The 18,360-nt window shown below is 35.3% G+C and overlaps 5 protein-coding genes and 3 pseudogenes across 8 annotated transcripts; 2 read left to right on the plus strand and 6 right to left on the minus strand.

Moving 5' to 3' along the window:
• Positions 1-1,987: 1,987 nt before the first annotated feature.
• On the minus strand, positions 1,988-3,059 carry K02H11.8 (annotated as a pseudogene). The gene is made up of 2 exons: positions 2,925-3,059; positions 1,988-2,411 (listed from the first exon to the last, which is right to left on the minus strand). Coding segments are annotated over exons 1-2 (559 nt in total).
• Positions 3,060-3,594: 535 nt separating this feature from the next.
• str-240 (Serpentine receptor class r-10) lies at positions 3,595-5,197 on the minus strand (the record flags this gene model as incomplete). Its single annotated transcript, NM_071035.2, has 5 exons — positions 3,595-3,806; positions 3,931-4,243; positions 4,471-4,612; positions 4,656-4,790; positions 4,839-5,197. 5 exons carry the CDS (start codon positions 5,195-5,197, stop codon positions 3,715-3,717), a joined length of 1,041 nt encoding a protein of 346 aa, NP_503436.1. The 3' UTR covers positions 3,595-3,714.
• Positions 5,198-6,036: 839 nt separating this feature from the next.
• str-243 (Seven TM Receptor) lies at positions 6,037-7,476 on the plus strand (the record flags this gene model as incomplete). Its single annotated transcript, NM_071036.1, has 4 exons — positions 6,037-6,392; positions 6,438-6,566; positions 6,911-7,365; positions 7,418-7,476. The coding sequence occupies 4 exons, from the start codon at positions 6,037-6,039 to the stop codon at positions 7,474-7,476; spliced, it is 999 nt and encodes a 332-aa protein (NP_503437.1).
• Positions 7,477-7,753: 277 nt separating this feature from the next.
• str-239 lies at positions 7,754-8,939 on the plus strand (annotated as a pseudogene). Its single transcript has 4 exons — positions 7,754-8,122; positions 8,182-8,315; positions 8,368-8,822; positions 8,869-8,939. Coding segments are annotated over exons 1-4 (1,029 nt in total).
• Positions 8,940-9,718: 779 nt separating this feature from the next.
• str-236 (Seven TM Receptor) lies at positions 9,719-11,337 on the minus strand (the record flags this gene model as incomplete). The annotated part of the gene is made up of 6 exons (NM_071037.2): positions 9,719-9,724; positions 9,773-10,114; positions 10,163-10,304; positions 10,350-10,484; positions 10,930-11,096; positions 11,146-11,337. 6 exons carry the CDS (start codon positions 11,335-11,337, stop codon positions 9,719-9,721), a joined length of 984 nt encoding a protein of 327 aa, NP_503438.2.
• Positions 11,338-12,075: 738 nt separating this feature from the next.
• On the minus strand, positions 12,076-14,511 carry gtnt-33 (Glycosyltransferase family 92 protein; the record flags this gene model as incomplete). The annotated part of the gene is made up of 6 exons (NM_071038.2): positions 12,076-12,207; positions 12,260-12,401; positions 12,447-13,231; positions 13,344-13,446; positions 13,668-14,002; positions 14,494-14,511. 6 exons carry the CDS (start codon positions 14,509-14,511, stop codon positions 12,076-12,078), a joined length of 1,515 nt encoding a protein of 504 aa, NP_503439.2.
• Positions 14,512-15,281: 770 nt separating this feature from the next.
• Positions 15,282-16,556, minus strand: str-216 (annotated as a pseudogene). Its single transcript has 7 exons — positions 16,374-16,556; positions 16,237-16,325; positions 15,975-16,187; positions 15,799-15,931; positions 15,613-15,750; positions 15,417-15,500; positions 15,282-15,366 (listed from the first exon to the last, which is right to left on the minus strand). Coding segments are annotated over exons 1-7 (925 nt in total).
• Positions 16,557-17,143: 587 nt separating this feature from the next.
• Positions 17,144-17,667, minus strand: trx-5 (Thioredoxin domain-containing protein; the record flags this gene model as incomplete). Its single annotated transcript, NM_071039.2, has 3 exons — positions 17,144-17,291; positions 17,339-17,475; positions 17,524-17,667. 3 exons carry the CDS (start codon positions 17,665-17,667, stop codon positions 17,144-17,146), a joined length of 429 nt encoding a protein of 142 aa, NP_503440.2.
• Positions 17,668-18,360: the final 693 nt, after the last annotated feature.

The raw sequence follows: 18,360 nt of genomic DNA on the forward strand, positions 1-18,360 counted from the left end.
GACTTAGGCTTAGGCTTAGGCTTAGGCTTAGGATTAGGCTTGGGCTTAGAGTTAGGCTTAGACTTAGGCTTAGGCTGGAGGAGGAGAGGATAAAAAAGAAATTCCAGAAAATTAAAGAATTCAGAAAAAATATAAAAAAATACTTGCTTGTTTGATACATTTTTTATTGGGAAAACACTAGCGATAAATACAGTAAAAGTATTCAAAAAATGGCAGAAAAATGTATAGCCAAAGAGTTAGCAAAGCTGAAATCCAACAATCAAGTGATTGACCTTGAGAAAATTCAGACAACAAACTATCAAGGGACTTTTACATAGGGGAAAAGTAATCGACTTCAAGTTACAAAAAGGTGGGCTTCAACCCGTACCGCCGCTGCTAACGAAAATTTGCAAAAAATTCAATTCAAACACAAAACATAGAATCGTTTTCATAAAATCAAAATCAAAACCCAAAGACAAAACTCTGATCTAACAAAATATTACCTCCATCCTAACACGCGACTAAAACAAACTACAATTTTGTAAGGACAGACGATGTTATCGCTGGGAAAAAGTGCAGCCAAGAAAACAAACAAGGCAATTTTTGATTTTTTGGCCATCTCGTTCCACCGTGCTCGTTCGGTGTGCTAGGTCTGGACTCAGGGCTCGGGTACAAAGTATGCGGGTGTACAGATACTCGACGTTTCATAGTGTGCGGCTTCAATGTGTTGTAGATCAGAGAAGGTTCTATTTGATCAAGAGTACCAAAAAATCAGATTTTTTTTAATTGCAAAGCTATGAAGGGAAGTCTGTTGGAATTAGGGAAGATTAAAGGATTGAAACTTAGACCATAAGAGATACATAGAGTATAGTTACAATGTTGGCACTGAAACTAAAAACTAGTTTTCAATAGCATTAACAGGATTTCTTGAAATTTGAAATCGTCAAATTTTATCAAAAAAATATTCTGCCAAATTTACAAAAACAATAACTTCTTAGGACAATGTTAGGACTTTTGCAAAAAAAAAAAAAATTAAAAATTGCAGTACTAATTACCGTATATTCTTTATTAGTCTTGCACCCCATTGCTCTATATTGTAGGCGCGTAGAGGCATGAACACAGAACTCACCTAGAACTGTTTCTTTGATCTTTCCTCAAACTATTTTTTATAACAATGAAATCAGTGAGCAAATAGTGGGCGATCGTTGGCTCTTCAATATACATAGACATCTTTCTTCACAAACCCGGCCAATTTCCGATACCTATTTCAATTTTCGCGCATCATCCCAATTCGCATTAGTCCACAAAAAGACTGAATCACTAAAAACTTGATGTTACAAAACGAGGAGATCGCATTCCCTACTTTCCGACTCTGATCTTTTGAAATGGCTTTTGGAGAGGTAGTATCAACAAAAAGTTCAATTTTTATTGGTCTTCCTGACTACAATTCAGGGAAGATTTATAGTAGTATATGTGAAAAATGATAATTTAGAATAGAAAAAGTGTTTTTTCGTAGCTTGATCATTGACTTTATTTGTGAATGAGCGAATGAATGAGCAGCCACCATCGATTGTAGTCCGCGAAGGGCCATGTAGATCTATATTGTTTTCAGTGCTTCAGATGTGCTTCAGGTGCTTCAGGGTGGGCGGAGAACGGTGTTTTCCGGCAAATCGGCAAAGTGGCAAATTGCCGGAATCGAAATTTTCGGCAAATCGGAAGATTGCTGGAATTGAAAATTTCTGGAAAAGTGGCAAACCGACAAATTGCCGATATGCCGGATTTGCCAAAAAAAAAGTTTCGGTAAATTGTGGTTTTGCACATTTTTTTTTGGAAATTTCAGAACTTCAGTTTTAATAAGCAAAATTGTACGCATCCTGGGAATGTTCCTACTTCTCTATCCAATAATTAGCAAATTCTATAAAAATATTTAATTTAAAAAAAAACGGGAAAAAAAAATCCAAAAGGCACATTTTAAGTGTTTCCGTCTTATAAAAAATCCCTCTAAACACTACCGGCAAATTAATATTCGGCAAACCGGAAACTTGCCGATTTGCTGAATTTGTCGACAAAAAAATTTGCCAAACGGAAATTGCCGCCCAGGAACTACGAGAACCAGGCAAGATGGCATTTGCATTAAAATTCCTGGTATCAATGCTTGTAATACTAGCGAATTTAAGAGTTGCATTTGAATAGTATGGTACTGTTTTGAATTATGAAATACATGAACTAGGGACTCCATATTTTGGTAGCTCAGAATGGCGAAAATAAATATCGTAAGCATAGAAGTTGTCACTAAAATTAGAATCAAGAACATTCCGACGATATGTTTTGAATTTAGTTTCTCAGTTTCATTTCCGCTTGTTAGCCAATAATTAGGTCCCATGTAAGTGATATCAGATAGGTTTAAGCCGCGATCCAATAAATATGAGTTTCTGAAAAATTTAACAATAAAATAATGGACAATAAATACGGACAACATTTTATCATGGGCGACCAACAATTTTTACGGTAAATCGGCAAATCGGCTAGTTGCCGGAATTAAAAATTGCCGATTTGCCGAGTTTGGCACAAACACGCGATTGGCGAAATTTGCTTAAAATATGGGTTCCTTTTTTTAAATTCAGAATTTCAATAGCAATCGGCGAAATTGTACGCATCCTTTGAATGTTCCTACATCTATTCCGAAAAGTAAGCAAATTCTATAAAAATACTTAGAAAAAAACGGAAAAAGTTAAAAAAAGGCATATTTCAAAAAAAAAAATCCCTCTAAACATTTCCGGTAAACCTGATGTTTTACACTTAAATCGACAACTTTCCAAAATTGAAAACCCCAGACAAATCGGCTAATCGGCAAATCGGTAAATTTGCCCATTTGTCGACGAAAATTGCAATGTCTATGAAGCAATTGTTCTGGAGCGACAATAGAAAGACAGTAAAAAATTTACATCAGCACTTTTTCCGTTTCTTCCTGCGGAAAAAGCGTCAAGACAATAAAAATTGACCAAATAAAACCATACAAAATTGGAATCAAAAACCAAATCATCAGTTTTCCAGCAGATTTTGTGTTGATTAATGTGTTTCTGAAAACTAAGCTTTTATTATATCGATGAAAAAATGCCCGGCTGTTAAGAAAATGACATGATTATGTCTATGTCCTGTCTACTGCCTAATATAGAGTAAAAATAAATTTGGTTTTTCACTTGAATTTTTAGCAACACATAAAAACTTTCAGCAACTTTTCCACTTAAATAGCGATCTTGCCAAGATGGTCGTTTTTGAAAATTTAAAATGTCAAAAAAAATGTCCCGAAAAAGTCAGCATTTTTTTTTAAATTTCTGTCACAAAGTTTGTGCATTTATAACTCGAGTCTTAGTGGGCCGATTACCACGATTTTTGTCTCTCCCTCTTCCAAAAAAATTTCCGTTTACGGACATCTAAACGGGGGTCGATGATTTTGCTCGTGGAGCCCGTGGGAGCCGGCGTCCCTGGGAAAATGTTTTAGTTTGTTTTAAAAATATGTATGTGTCTAGTTGTATGTTGACGTCAGAAATGTTTGGCTCAGGCTTAGGCTTAGGCTAAGGTTCAGGGAGGAAGAGATGAAAAAGCGATTCCAGAAAATTCAAGAATTCAGAAAAAAAAACGAAAGATAAAACATGAAAAGTCTGGCAAAGAACCCATGAAAAAACAAAAAATTTTGCGGGGTTGGAAAGTTGAACTTAACAATAAAATTAAAAATTAAATTGATTTTACAATTTTAACAGATTGTGATGTTGTTGCTATAGGAGTTTCTTGTTGAACGGCGTAGATCTTCTTCCGTGTACAAGGTTCTGAAATAAAAAAGTTTAAAAAATTTTAGTTTGCAGCATTGTGATTTTTGTTTTAGACTGTGTTTTGTTTTTCAAAGTTGCTTGAGCGGTGATGTCTGAATGTTTCACTCTAGAAAAAACTCACTGAACAAAGCATTCCGAAAATTCTTGATAATTATTAAGGTTGGCAGTGGATCCAAAACTGGATACAACGCCACTGCAATTCCAAGTACTGCTCCAGCCATCTCATTTCCTTTGTGAAATATTGGTGAAGTGAACGCAATAAAAGATGGGAGTTGCATCAGAAAAACTGGAATTAGTGCTTGCAAAACTAATGCATTCAAAAGTTGAAGTTGCATCGAGTGATATTGTTTTGAGTTGCTCGTGTTTTTGGCAAAAGAAGCCACTGCTCGATAGCTAAGTGTCCCGAAAATTAGCATTGTGGACGATGATAAAATCTGAAATAATTTGAGAAATTTGAAAAAGTGCATAAGAACACGTGGTGTCAGAGTGTCCCATTTCGGTTCGATCTACGTAGATCTATAAAAAAAGCGGGGCAGTTCTCAACTGATTTTGTATGGTTAAGAACGTGCCGACGTCACATTTTTTGAGAGAAAAATTCCCGTATTTTTTGTAGATCAAACCGTAATGGGGCAGTCTGGCACCACGTGCAAGAATACAGTACCACTGTAAATATAGGAACTGCAATTCCAAACCAACTCATCAAATTTATAGCCACGTTGCCCTTCTCATCAGTGAACCAATAATTTTGCCCTATATAGATTAAATTTTCCACTTTCAATGTTCGATTTGATAGGTACGTCTTTCTTCAAATTTTGTTTTTAAAATTAGTTCCGAATAATTCCTCACCTTAAAACCATATTAGTCTTTTCATTCTCGCTCAGTGTAAATTCTATGGCTGTTGCGTAGAAAATTCCATAAAGAATCGGGGAGAAAAACCACACAAAAGATTTTCCAAAAGAATACGATTTTACATACGAGCTCCTGAAATTTGTAATCTATAAAAATATTTTGAGAAAGTTGATAGGTTACCCCGAAACTGCCAAATATCGGTAAATAAAATGAAGAGCAAATATGGCCATGGAAACTGCGAAAAATGTGCAAAATACTACATTTATCACCTTATATATCCACCTAGGCAGACTACTGTTCTCATAGAAAGTAATGACAAGAAACATGGAATCAAAGCAATACAAATCAGGTGCTGATATGATATCAACAATAGCGTATATCATCTCAAAAAGAGCAATGTAGATCATTAAGTATTTGTAGAAGCCCAGAGATTTTGGAGAATGACGGAGAATCAAATATATCAGTAGAATATTTATCGCAAGTGCGAGAGGTGCACATACCTTTTGAACCAGCGCTTGAACTTCACCAAGAGTTGCCATTCTCGCCGATCTTGAAGGATCACAATAGGTTACCACTGACAGATTAAAAAAATTAACAGACTTTTGAAATGTGTCTGGTCTGACTTTTTAAACTAGGAACTAAACTAGTATGTCTGATTATTAATGAGACAAAATTTGAGGTGGCCGTGAGAGTTTTGTAGTGTAGATATACTTTGTTTTTGTTCAACGTGGTTTGTGATTCCTTTTCTCATGCATAACGCTATTTTCTTTGAACTTTATTTGGCGGGCAAGATATTTTTCTGATGATGATGGTGATGTTTAGTCTCATTAAAGAATTTCAATAAGTCGCATTTTTTGAAAGGAGATTAGTCTACAACTGCACTACTACAAAATACAAACATCACTTTGTGCTTGGTTTATCGGAAAATTGAACTATTACAGCAGATCAACTTTTTATGATCTTCAATTGATCAAAAAACGTATTGACTTATCAAGAGTTAATTAAATTTAGCATTGTATGATAATAAAAATCTCAAAAATTATTTTAAAATTCAGGTAGACATCCCGGCTCACTGGCCTCCCTAGTAGTGAACGTGTCACAATGTTGCTTGACCTCACAAGGAATTAGCAAATAGTGTGCTACGAATTTCATGAAAATTACTAGAATATTCATGCATATTGGAATAAGTTTAGACACGTATTATACATCTTCATAGAAAATTTTGTTTAAATATCAAAGAGCACTTAGTTGAATAGCAACTTTGATTACCTCAAGCACGGAAACTTTTCACCACGAGTGTTAGTTTTCAAGAGTTCAACATTCTGTCTAGTATACTCATATTCATTTTTTTTATTCATCAAGCAACATCTCCTTAAAAATGAGCTGGACAAGTGTTCAATGTATACTCCAAAAAGTCTGTACCCCCATTGCAATAATAATTAACATTATTTTAATTCAACTAATTTGGCACAGATCACCAAAAGCTATTGGTTTCTACAAATACTTAATGATTTACATCTCGGTTTTTGAGATTCTCTACTCGCTACTTGATATATTAGCTGCTCCCGATTTTTTCGGTCATGATTCCATTTTCATCGTAATAACTTCGTCTGAAAAAATGATTATTCCCAAAGTTTTCCAAGTTCCGTTCACAAATATATTTTGTGCAATGTTTGGAGTTTCGCTGGCAAATTTTGCAATTCATTTTATCTACCGATATTTGGCTATTATTAAGTAATGGAGTCGAGAATAATTTCTTAATACGACATTTTACTTCAGAAGCCCTTTACTAGAACCTTCTGTGAAATTGGCAATTTGGTTTTTTATTCCGATTATTTATGGAGTCACGTGGTCAGGTTTATTAATTGCATTCCTTCATCCTTTTGAGGAAACAGATACAATTTTGAGGTAATTTTGAGGTCCAGCTTCTTGCTCAAGTTTGGCCTTAAAATATTAACTTGGATCTGGCTAAATTTTGGCAAACGTTGGGCAATATTAAGGCAAAGTTGGAATCAGGCTTCACCAACGTTTCCCCCGACTCCTGCCAAAACTTTTACCCAAGTTCGAAACGAAACAAGAAAAGTTTGGGCCAATGTTTGGTAAGAGTTGGGTAAAATTTGGGCTTAAATTTTGGTGCAGCTTGAATTCAAGTTCAGCCAAAGTTTAGCCAGCTTCTTATCCAAATCAATATTTTTGGGCCAAACTTGGGTACCAAGGTATGCCGCGCAGGTCCACAAAAAAGAAGTTTACAGGAAAACATATTTACTCGAACGCAATTTAACGTTGTCTGACATAACTTATGTTGGAACAAACTATTGGATTCCAACTGATAATGGGCAAGAAGTTCTAAATCTAAGAATCGGAATCGGGATGACTCTAATTATGTCATTGGTTACCAGTTCAATAGTTACAATTTTAGTTTTTGCAACACTGTGCTATCACAAAATTGAGTCTCTTGTTAAAGTATCCAGTAACTCCACTCAATATCGACTTCTTCAATTACAACTGCTAAATTCTCTAGTCGGACAGGCGCTGATCCCAGCTGTATTGATGCTTGGCCCTAGTTCCACTGCATTCGTCTCTCCATTTTTTCACGAAGGAAGTGAATCAATAGGTGCATTATTTGGAATTACAATTTCGTTGTATCCAGCATTGGATCCACTTCCGACAATGTTTGTGATCAAGAGCTATCGAGAAGCAATATTCGGTTGGTTTTCTAAATGATACTGGTTTTAAGTAAATGTACATGTGTTTTTGAGGATGCTGCCGGAAAACCACAAGAGTTCACGCATCAAGGACCTCTACAGCAGCTTCTTGAGTGTGGAGTAGCGATAATGTATAAAAATTTAAAACTGAGAAACAATGAACATAAAAGAACTTCAAACTCTGGCTAATCTCCCAAATTCAAATTTCTACAGCAACTTCCTTGTTGGTTCTGTTGTATTTTCAGTCTTTCTCATTGGAGTCAGTTTTTCCCTCAGCTCATTTCCGGCATTTTATTTTTTTTACACGTCTCAATTTCTGTAATGTTGCTCATCTCAAAACAGAAAGTCTGATACTAACATATTTTTTTATATTCACCAAAAGTATTCACAATGATAGAGACAATAAAGTTTGAGAATTCGGAACGAGTTGTTCAGCTGGTCTGCATGCCTCTTGCAATTTTAACTAATTTAATTTTAAATTTCCTCGTATTTTGCAAATTAGATAAGAACTTGGGACTCTAGAAAAGCTTGATGATATATATTGCCGTTTTCGAGTTAACGTATTCAATTCTAGAATTTCTCGCTGCACCCGAGTTTTTCTGTAATACGACCGTTTTCATAATAATTATAAGATCAGACAGAATCCTGCTTCCGTCGTATTTCAAACACTTCGCGGTTAATGCTTTTTGTGCTGTATTTGGAGAATCGTTGGCAATTTTTGCTATTCATTTTGCTTATCGATATTTGACTATTACTGGGTAATTCACTTGTCTGATATATTATTTAAAGGCTCTGCTTAATGATTTTTCTCATCTAAGCATCCATATATCAAAACTTCATCTTTTCATAAAACTTCTGCATTGTTCCTCATTACTATTTTGTTCGGATCAATATGGTTACTTACACTGAGCGTCACGCTCGCATCCAATGAGGATACCAATGAAATTCTTGAGTAAGTCACCTAAGCAAATACAATACATAGTAAGTTATATAGTTTTTTAAAGAAATGATTACCTTGGAGTTAACTCAATTAGTCTCACTGAACTAACGTACCTTGGCCCCAACTATTGGAAGTTCGACAGTAGCGGAAATGAAGCTATTAATTGGAAAACGACTGGAGGAATTCTTATTCTGTCTGTTGTGCTTTTTGGGTCTTTTACCGTGATACTTGTTCTTGCAACGTTGAGCTATAAAGAAGTGTCAAAGTTACTAGCGGTATCTACAGCTTCAAAAGAGAACCGGTCCATCCAATTGCAACTCTTAAACTCATTGGTGTTCCAGTCACTGATTCCTTTATATCTGATACAAATACCTTCTTCATTCTTCATTTTGTCACCGCTTTTTCATCAGGGAAGAGCAGATTTTGGAAAATTATTTGGAATCTGTGTATCATTGTATCCGGTGCTCGGTCCACTACCAACAATTTTTGTCATCAAAAGTTTGCGTAATGCAATTTTTAGTTAGTTTCATGAAAACAATTTGAATAAAAAACTATTATTTTTCAGATTGCTGCCGGCAATCAATAAAACTCAATATATTGTCACAGAACAGCCCTGTAGTTGCACCCATGTCCTGATTATAGTTTGTATTCACTTTCAAAGCCATGATCTACTTGTGTCGTTGCTCAAAATTTAACTCAAACATGCAAACATGACACAACTTTTTTCGTTAACATAAACTATTTTCCATTCAATAATTTTTGAATTTTTGACCATAAATGCTCCGCTGTAGACTATGAAAATGCGCCCCACACGTGACGTCAGAGTGTCTCATTTCGGCTTGATCTACGTAGATCTACAGAAAATGCGGGAGAATGGACGCAGAGTTCTCAACTGATTTCGCATGGTTAGGAACGTGCCGACGTCACATTTTTTTGGGCAAAAAAATCCCGCATTTTTTGTAGATCGAACCCTGATGCCTGACACCACGTGGCCTCAACGCAAACGCTGATAGTGGACTCCTCTCGGACATTACATTTTATTTATTTTTCTTTTGATTAGTTTTTTGTCTATTTTCAGAAAGTTGACAAGATTTTCTATTTGATGAAAAAAGGACAAAAAAGGACAAAAATAGGCAAAACCAAAAACAAAAGAAATGCCGCAGAAAAATAATTAAATCGCAACAGAAATCTCCGAGAGGACTACACTGCCGAGGATTTTCCTCGTCCGCGCTTTTGATAGGCCATTATTTGATTTGGCAAATGGAGTTTTCTAGTTACCGGGCATTTAATCTAGGCCAGCCAGTTTTTTTTTTGAAATTTTGAATGGTTGAGAAGAAATAAACAAATAAAAAAAAAGTACAAAAATCTCAAATTAAAGAGGGCTGTTGTAAAGTTAGACGGGGTGTAGTCAGGCATCAAAACTGAAAAAATGTTTCGATAGCATTTCAAATGTAATCATAGAAACTTGCCTGAAATTTGAATGATTTCGCAATGATCGAGCCCAATGCTTGCCGATAGTGTTGTATCATAAGCAGAGTTGGTAAAGGATCAAGTACTGGATATACGGCAACACCAATACAAAACAACGCACTTCCAACTTCATTCCCATAGTGCAGAAATGGAGTGATAAGTTGAAGTGAGGCGGGAATGTGCATTAGCACTGCCGGTATGCACACTTGAGCCAGTAGCATGTTCAACAATTGCGATTGAAGTTTCTTGTAACCTTCAGAATGATTAGACTCCCGTAAAAGCTTTCCAACTCCTAAGTAGCATTTGTAGGCAAATATTACAATTGTGATAATTGAGATTAACTGAGATTGTTGATGGACTGGGGCAAAATCTTGATAGTATGCACTTACCACCATCATAACAATCACAAACATCCCCGCACAAACTGTCACGTTGAGAACTTCTATTCCCTTGGAATCAAATATATAATAGTTCGGTCCGATGTAAGTGATTTGATTCAATGTTAGATTACGATCATGTAAGTAATGTTTCCTGAAAAATATAGTTTAATTATTCAAGTTTAAGTTAAATATTTACAATAGGAGCATGTCGGTAGAGAGACTAGGGACCAGAGTTGTAAAAATTATAACTGGCCATATCGATCCGTACAAAATTGGAGTGAGGAACCAGACGCAGAATTTGAAGTTTGAGTCCATCTTGACAAAATTGCTCCTGGAAAAAATTACATTAAAGGTGGAGTACCGAAATCTGGGAAATATTTTCAAGTGACTCCTAATTTCCCTCTGATTCCGAATATCTTTGTGAAAAATTAAAAAAAAGATTTCCCTGATTTTTTATTTGAGCTTGAAATTGAATTGCGATTTTCATTTGCGTACCCATGATATTTTTCAAATACGCGCCCAAATAAAATTAAACTGAAAAAAAATTAGGCAAACGCGCTCCAAGGATAATTCATGAGGGCGCGCATTTGAAAAATCTCTAGGGGACTCAAATGAAATTCGCGATTTTAAGCCAAAATATAAAAGCAGTGAAATTTTTTTTAAAGCTTTCACATAGATATTCGGAATAAGGGGCAAATTTGGAGTCAATTTAAAATGTTTCCCAGATTTCGGTAATCCACCTTTATAGGCTCTATCCACTTTTTTTCAAAACTTACCCAATAATAACGCAATATCTGTAGATAAAATGCAACGTGAACATTGCCATCGACATTCCAAACATACTGCAAAACATCGCGTTTGACGTCATAGTAAACGCCACTGGTAAGTTCCATCGGTCAGTTCTAGCAATCACGAGATACACCGAACTGTAGCTAAAAAACTCCTGAAAAACTATGGAATGTCCGAATCATTTTTCAGAATAAAAATCTTACAGGTTGAACTATCAAATCCAACGTCGCAAAGATAAGCTCAAACACTGAAATATAAACCATCAAATACTTGTACATCCCAATTCCTACAGGTGAGCGGAACAGAACCATCTCAATAAGCACCCCGTGTATCAGGAAAGACAATATTCCGCATGTAGTTTGCGTCAAAGGAACGATTTTTGTGAGTATATCCATTGAATTAATAATTCTAGAAGTAATAGTTTCAAGCCAATATTCGTATATTTTCGTCTGTTCGAGAATAAAAGGGTGTATATTCGCATGTATAGTTAATTTCCTTTGGGGATCGTGTAAGGAAATAATACGTATACATATTTTTTCTGATGCGTTTCTGTTAGGGTTATGGTTAATATAAACGAAAAATATAATAAGTACTTCTTTATTGAAAGTTAAAAAAAAATGGTAGTAGCTTTATTATTCAAATCAAGGGAGCGGGGCGGAAATTTCCGTCCGGCAAATTTTTTTGTCAACAAATTCGGCAAACGGCAAATTGCCGGTTTGCTGATTTGCGGGAAATATTTAGAGGGATTTTTTTACAAGACGGAAACACTTAAAACTGTGTCTTTTTTGAATTTTTACCCGTTTTTTCTAGACATTTTCATAGAATTTGCTTACTTTGCAAAATAGGACGCGATCATTTTTGCCATTTGAAAATGAAATTCTGAAATTTCCAAAACAAATTGGAAAATCATAAATTTGCCGAAAGTTTTCGTCAAATTGCCGTTTTTCCGGCAAATTCGCCAAATCGGCAACTTGCCGGTTTGCCGATTTGCCGGAAATTTCAATACCAGGAATTTGCCGATTTGCCGATTTGCCAAAAAATATGTTTGCCGCCCACCCCTGATTCGAATACATAAACTCGTGAAATGACCCGAATTCGAAAAACCAAAATTAAAAAAAAAAAATTAACGTCCCCTAATTGTAGCATCCTATGTTTTTCGACCATCTCGGATTCTTATGATAGTGAAATGTGACAGGGGTCATAGAAGGTCCTGACTTATAGTCTGCATCCGAGTGAATACAAGGGAGGTCGGAACGTTGAGGTATCTGTAATTGTTCTATATATTCATGTTGCGTTCAGAAAAATTTCAAAATTTACCAAACAGTCTTCTCCATTTGGGCACGTGTCATCCTGAGCATTGTAGTATTTTTCGTAGTAACATCGAAACAAAATTGGAAAATAGTAAGTATTTTTTGGTAATTTGGCAGTTATTTTTTGATAACGTGATGAATTCAGAACTCTGAAAAAATTTGAAAAAACTGCAGCTTACTTCAAACACTCTTACTTTACAAAATCCTCTTGAACTGGTTGCATAACTGATGCATTCAATTTTAAATGCTTGGCAATCGAGAAAGATCTCATCTCGTAAGTGATCGGGTCCTGGCCATCAGTATCAACAGGTCTCTGTAGATGAATGAAAAAGTTGTGACTTACAACTTGAAAGTTTTTATCCGGCACGTTGAATGATCGGTGAATCCACATAGAATTCAGATCGCTGGGCCGTGCCACAATTTTTCCTGTTGCCTGTGTGTTTGCAAACCACGAATGACTGAACTGTTCTATCATGTGGAAGTCAGAAATATTAGGCTTGTTATGGAACATCATTTCTTGTTTTGGGTATTGAAATGTGCGAATATTTGGGTGAAAGTAGAATAGTGACGCGAATTCGTGGAAATATGTCTCATATCCACGTGGAATTAGTACATCGTCTAGATCGGCAAACGTGATAAATTTAGCGGCTTCTTTATATTGTAAAAGGCAATCCGTATGTGCACCTGCTTGATTTCTCCATTCAACATTCGAGTTTGGCTCAGGCGAATTCAATGCGGAATTAGCGAAGTTGTATCTCATCCAAAAGTCCAACGTGACATATCCCAATTTTTCGTATTCTAGCACTAAATCGAAGTAGGACTCCAGCATACTAGTCACGTAAAGATGCAAGTGTCCACCGAAATTATGCGAGATATGCGCGTGAGCAACGAATATTTGCCATTGCTCTGCTACGAATTGCGGCGAGATGCAAATGATCACAGGTGCGGGAGCCGTGCTACGTGCCAGTTTTAATTGGATCTGCAAAAAAGTCATTTGAATTTTATCAAAAACAGAGTCACGATTTGTTCTTTTTAGCTGGTATTTAAAAATTAACGAAATTCCAAAGAAAAACTCCAATTGTCAAACTCACGTCAAACTTCGAGTCACCGCTCACCATCTCAAGTTTCTTTAAACTTGGCAAAGCTGTTACGTGAGCAACTATGTTTGAATATTCACAATTTGCGTAGGCTTCTCTACAAAAAATTTTTTTTTTTATTTAATTTAAAATTGCCAAAAAAATTTCAGAGAAACTGCTATTCACAGATGTCAGCTTTCAATTCCACCCAATAATCCTGTTTGAAATTCCTTACAAATAAAAACTGCCAACCTATCAACGACAGGGACACTGATTCGAATTGGAAGCTCACATCTTTAAAAGTAGTTTACTTTTTTTGGCTTCATAGCATATACTCACTTTAACAACTTAGGAACAACAGTCACCGAAGAGCCTGAACTATTAGTTGCTACTAGCTGCATTTTGTATTTGGTAATATTTCTCATGGTACTTCGATTCATCAGTAAAACCATAGCCAACGCATTATCTCCAAGACTTTTGGATGTTGGATAATAATACGTGTTGACAATATAGGCATCAGTGTTTGTGACAGGATCGCCGAAAAACTTTCGAGCAACGTCTTGTTTGAATGAATCATACTGTTGAAGGTATTGATCACCGTTTTCCAATATGGACGGAAGAATGAAAAAGGTAGTGAGGTAAATTGTTGTGGTGACCGAAAGAAGTAAGATTTTCTGAAAATTTTTGAGCTTAGCTTTTTCCATATTTTCTCGGTAATTTCTGAGTTTATAAACAAATTGTAAATTATTTATGTAAGTGTAGAAAAACATTGACTTGAATTGTTTAGTTACACACTTATTGATAAACTACCAGCCGCTCATTTTATCGAATTTTTCAGAAAGTTCTAGAACATTCCAGAATTTTTTCGAATTTTCCAGAAGGTTCTAGAACGTTCCAGAATTTTCTCGAATTTACCAGGAAGTTCTAGAACATTCCAGAATTTTTTCGAATTTTCCAGAAGGTTCTAGAACGTTCCAGAATTTTCTCGAATTTACCAGGAAGTTCTAGAACATTCCAGAATTTTTTCGAATTTTCCAGAAGGGACTATAACATTCTAGAATTTTCTCAAAATTTACAGAAGGTTTCCAGGAGGAATTAGAACATTGACCATTAAAATAAAACAACGAAGTGTACTACGAATATGATTGAATTTGATAAATCCTACCATAGTTTTGAGTTCCATACTGCCATTAGATGTACTGAAGCGGAACAAAACGAGACAAAATATCTAATTTAGTTATGACGTCTAAATGAAAATTTTTTCCAGCTTATTTGAAAATTGCGGAAAACTGGGAAAATAGTGAATCCTAGATGACACCGTTAGATTAAAAATTTGAACCAAATACACTGTATTTTGTGTATCGCTTAGATAAGGGGTTTTCATAGTGCGCACTGCATTCCTACAAAGTTGCTCATTTGACTCAAATTATCCGTACCTGCCTGCCGCATTCATATGCCTGCCTGCCGCCTTCATCCAAGCAGCCGCCCACATTTTTTATACTGCTGAAGTACACATAAACCGATTTTTATCGTTTTACATAAATCGTTTTTTTGTTCAAAAATGTTTTCAGAGCATTGATTGAAATAAAAATCTGAAAACTTCTCGAATCTACACCGTAAAAGTACCAAACTATTTTTTTTGTGAAAAAAAAATCCGGAACTGATTGATATCGGAAGAAAATTTGTATGTCGCTCGCGTTTAGTATAGGCAGGTCGGAAATTATCTGATGAAGAATAAAAAGAGTGTTTCCACGACACTCTATTAGGACGTTCTTGTAATTTTTCTTCAACGGGTAAGTAGACAATCCTTTTAATTTTACTTGAAGAGAGAGCGAGAGCCGAGTCAGAAAGTTCGACGAAACAAGAGTTTACTTTCATTTTTGCTATATATTTAGAGTTCTGATTATTCTGCCATGAAGAAAAGAAAATAAAGAATTGCGTTTGGAAAAAAAAATTTACAAAACTTTTATAATGTTTTCCACATGTCCCACAGCTGTTGACTGCTCCTGACACCTAATTCCCAAGGGCCAAAAAATTTCTGAAATAGTTACGTGAGCTTACTCATTATCTTAAAATTTTTTACAGTACTTAATATTTCAGATCGATAGCTTTTGACTATGAAAATTGTTGGAAGTGGATCAATAGCCGGGAATAATGCAATTGTCGTAGCAACTGAAAACTGGGGGAGCACAATATCAAGAAAACAGCATATGTAAAGTGCAGCGACCGGGATATGCATTAAAATGATTGGAACAGTTGAAAGTATATGTGCTCACTCGCCTACCTGAAACACCAACGCGACAAATAATTGCTTCTGAATTTGTTTCAGTCCGACGGATCGAAGATCCGTGTGATCTACCAATTTTCCGATACTTAAGTAGCAACGCAGGCCAAAAAATATGATTAGGGCAAATGAGGTGGTCTACAACTTTTTGGATCTTTGCATACTGTTTGTGAAATGAACTCTCACCGTTAATACCGATTGCAGAACAAAAGTCAGGAAAGCAGTAAATTGCAATGAATTATCGTGCGTTGAAAATATCAATGGCCCCGTATATACAACCTTATCCAATGTCGTATTCAGCTCATTTAACATAGCATCTCTGCAGTTATCCTTAAATCGTAATATTGTACAGTTTGCCCCACCTCACAACAGTATCCATCTCTGGAGAAGAGCTAAGAGGAATCCAATCCAACAAAAAACATATAATAGCATATGAAATGGGAAATGAAAACCAGGTTAAAATCTTGATGCCTTCAAACTTTTGGAGAAGTATGCTTCCAGTTGCTACAAAGTACCGATACGCGAATATAATCACGAACATGCCCAAGGAGAATCCGGAAAAAGCACAGTACGCACCTTAAATTATATGTATGTATATCTAAACATATTCATTTTTAGAACTTCCAGTTCAGAATCATAGCAATTTCTTTTCCGAAAAATCGTTCCTCATACGGAACCACTACAGCAAACGATCGTTTAATTGAAAGCACTGTCTGAAAAAGTCCGCAAGTTATACACACACCCCATATGTTCAAAATTACAGTCTCGGATACAAAATCCAACACTGCATAGAATATTTCGAACACTGAAACTCCTATCAGCAAATGCTTATAGTTACCCATTTGTGGCGGGGATTTTGAAATAATCAGCAAAGTAAGAATAAAGTTTGCGACGATGGAAAATGGAGTAGTGATTAGAAAAATTACTTTCTGGAAATGAAACATTTTTGATAATTTTGATAGTGAGGACGTTTAATGCAAGAATTGATGTAAATTAAAGATGCTTCTGATTTCATGTCAAACCTATCCCACCCACAATGAATCTCAAGGGAATCTCATTACAATATATTTTTCAAGCGAAACACTTGTTAATAATATTTTATACCACAATTGGCTTGGCTATGTATACTGAAAAATAGAAAAACAATATAGAAATATTTTAGAAGCATAGATTGTCTTAAGCCTTCCATTTTTTTGAAAATTTTTCAGAGCATTAATTGAACTGGAAATCTGAAAATTTTGTGAATCTACACTGTAAAAGTACCAAACTATTTTTTTTTGTAAAAAAAATCGGGAACTGATTGATATCGGCAGAAAATTTGTTTGTCGCTCGCGTTTAGTATAGGCAGGTCGGAAATTATCTGATGAAGAATGAAAAAGAGAATTTCCACGACACTCTATTTGGATGTTTTTGAAATTTTATTCAATGGGTAAGTAAATTGACAACTCTTTTTTTTTCATTAAAAATAACTTGAAGAGAGATAATTTGAAAAAACTGCTAAAGAACATCGCAGATAATTTAATTACCAGGTTTACTTTAAGCATTTGGCGACGATCTCCTTTGGATTCTTCCTTCCAACTTCAACATCTTTCCGTCCATATCTTGTTACTTCAGTACCGTCTGGCTTGAGGAATATAAGAGTTGGAATAGTGCTAACATCGTACTTGGTGGAAAGCTTCCTGAAACATCAGTTAAAAATGTGCTAATAAAACGTATTGAAATTTACTCTTCGGCGTCATTTCCAAATGGAATATAATACCAGTTTCCGTGGCACTCCTCCATATAATTTTTCAGGTCACTCTCGCTTTGATCGGAAGAGGCGAAGACGATCTCGAAATCATCTTGAACCTCTTCATAGAAATCCTAAATCGTAAATGCTGTATTTCTAAAGTTTTAAAATTATTTCAATACCTTGAGAACCGGTGTGAAGTTGCGGCATGGTCCACACCAATGAGCCGAAAAGTAGATTCCAACGATTTTTCCGGCAAGAGCTTCATTTGCGTCGACCAACGACTTATCAAGTTTTTCAAGTTTCATTCCAGCCAAAATATCCATATTTTTCCCTGAAAGAAGAATGAGCGTTGAATAATTGGCAAACGGGTCAAAAACGTGCCATTTCAAGTTTACCAGTGGGGTTTTTATACTAACATTTTGAAAAAAAATCTGAGGAATTCAAAATGGGAAGGATAAGCCAATATCTCAGTGATTTGAGGAACAAGAGTGATGTTTCAAAATCAACAAAAGTAAACATTTTCTTGCAATGAGCAAGGGGTAGTTTTGAAGTTGGCAATCAGCCACGTACTCCCTGGCTGGCCTAAAAAGGTTTCTTAAAGGTGGAGTAGCGCCAGTGGGGAAAGTGTTAAAAACTACTCCAATATTCCCAAAATTACCGAATATCATAATAAAACGTTTCAAAAAATTTTTAATTTTTTTTAATTTGCTGTCAAAAAGTGACAATTAGTTTTTTTTTCTTCAGTTTTTGCCACTCATAATTTTGGATGTCGACAAAAAAAAGTTTTTTCTACATTTTTTATACAAAAGTTTTTTTATTTATTAAAGTATTAAAACATTGTAGAGGTCGGTACATGCTGAATTGCTTTGGATTTCCTCAAAAGCTCATACTTTTAAAAATTTTGGAAATTTACCAAAACTTTAAAACTGTTTCAAAAAAACAGGAAGATTTTTTGAAAACTTTGCTTTGTTTCATTGTGAAAATCATATTTTCAAAAAAAAAACATTTTCACTGAT

The sequence above is a fragment of the Caenorhabditis elegans genome, chromosome V, assembly GCF_000002985.6.
Source record: "Caenorhabditis elegans chromosome V".
NCBI lineage: Eukaryota > Metazoa > Nematoda > Chromadorea > Rhabditida > Rhabditidae > Caenorhabditis > Caenorhabditis elegans.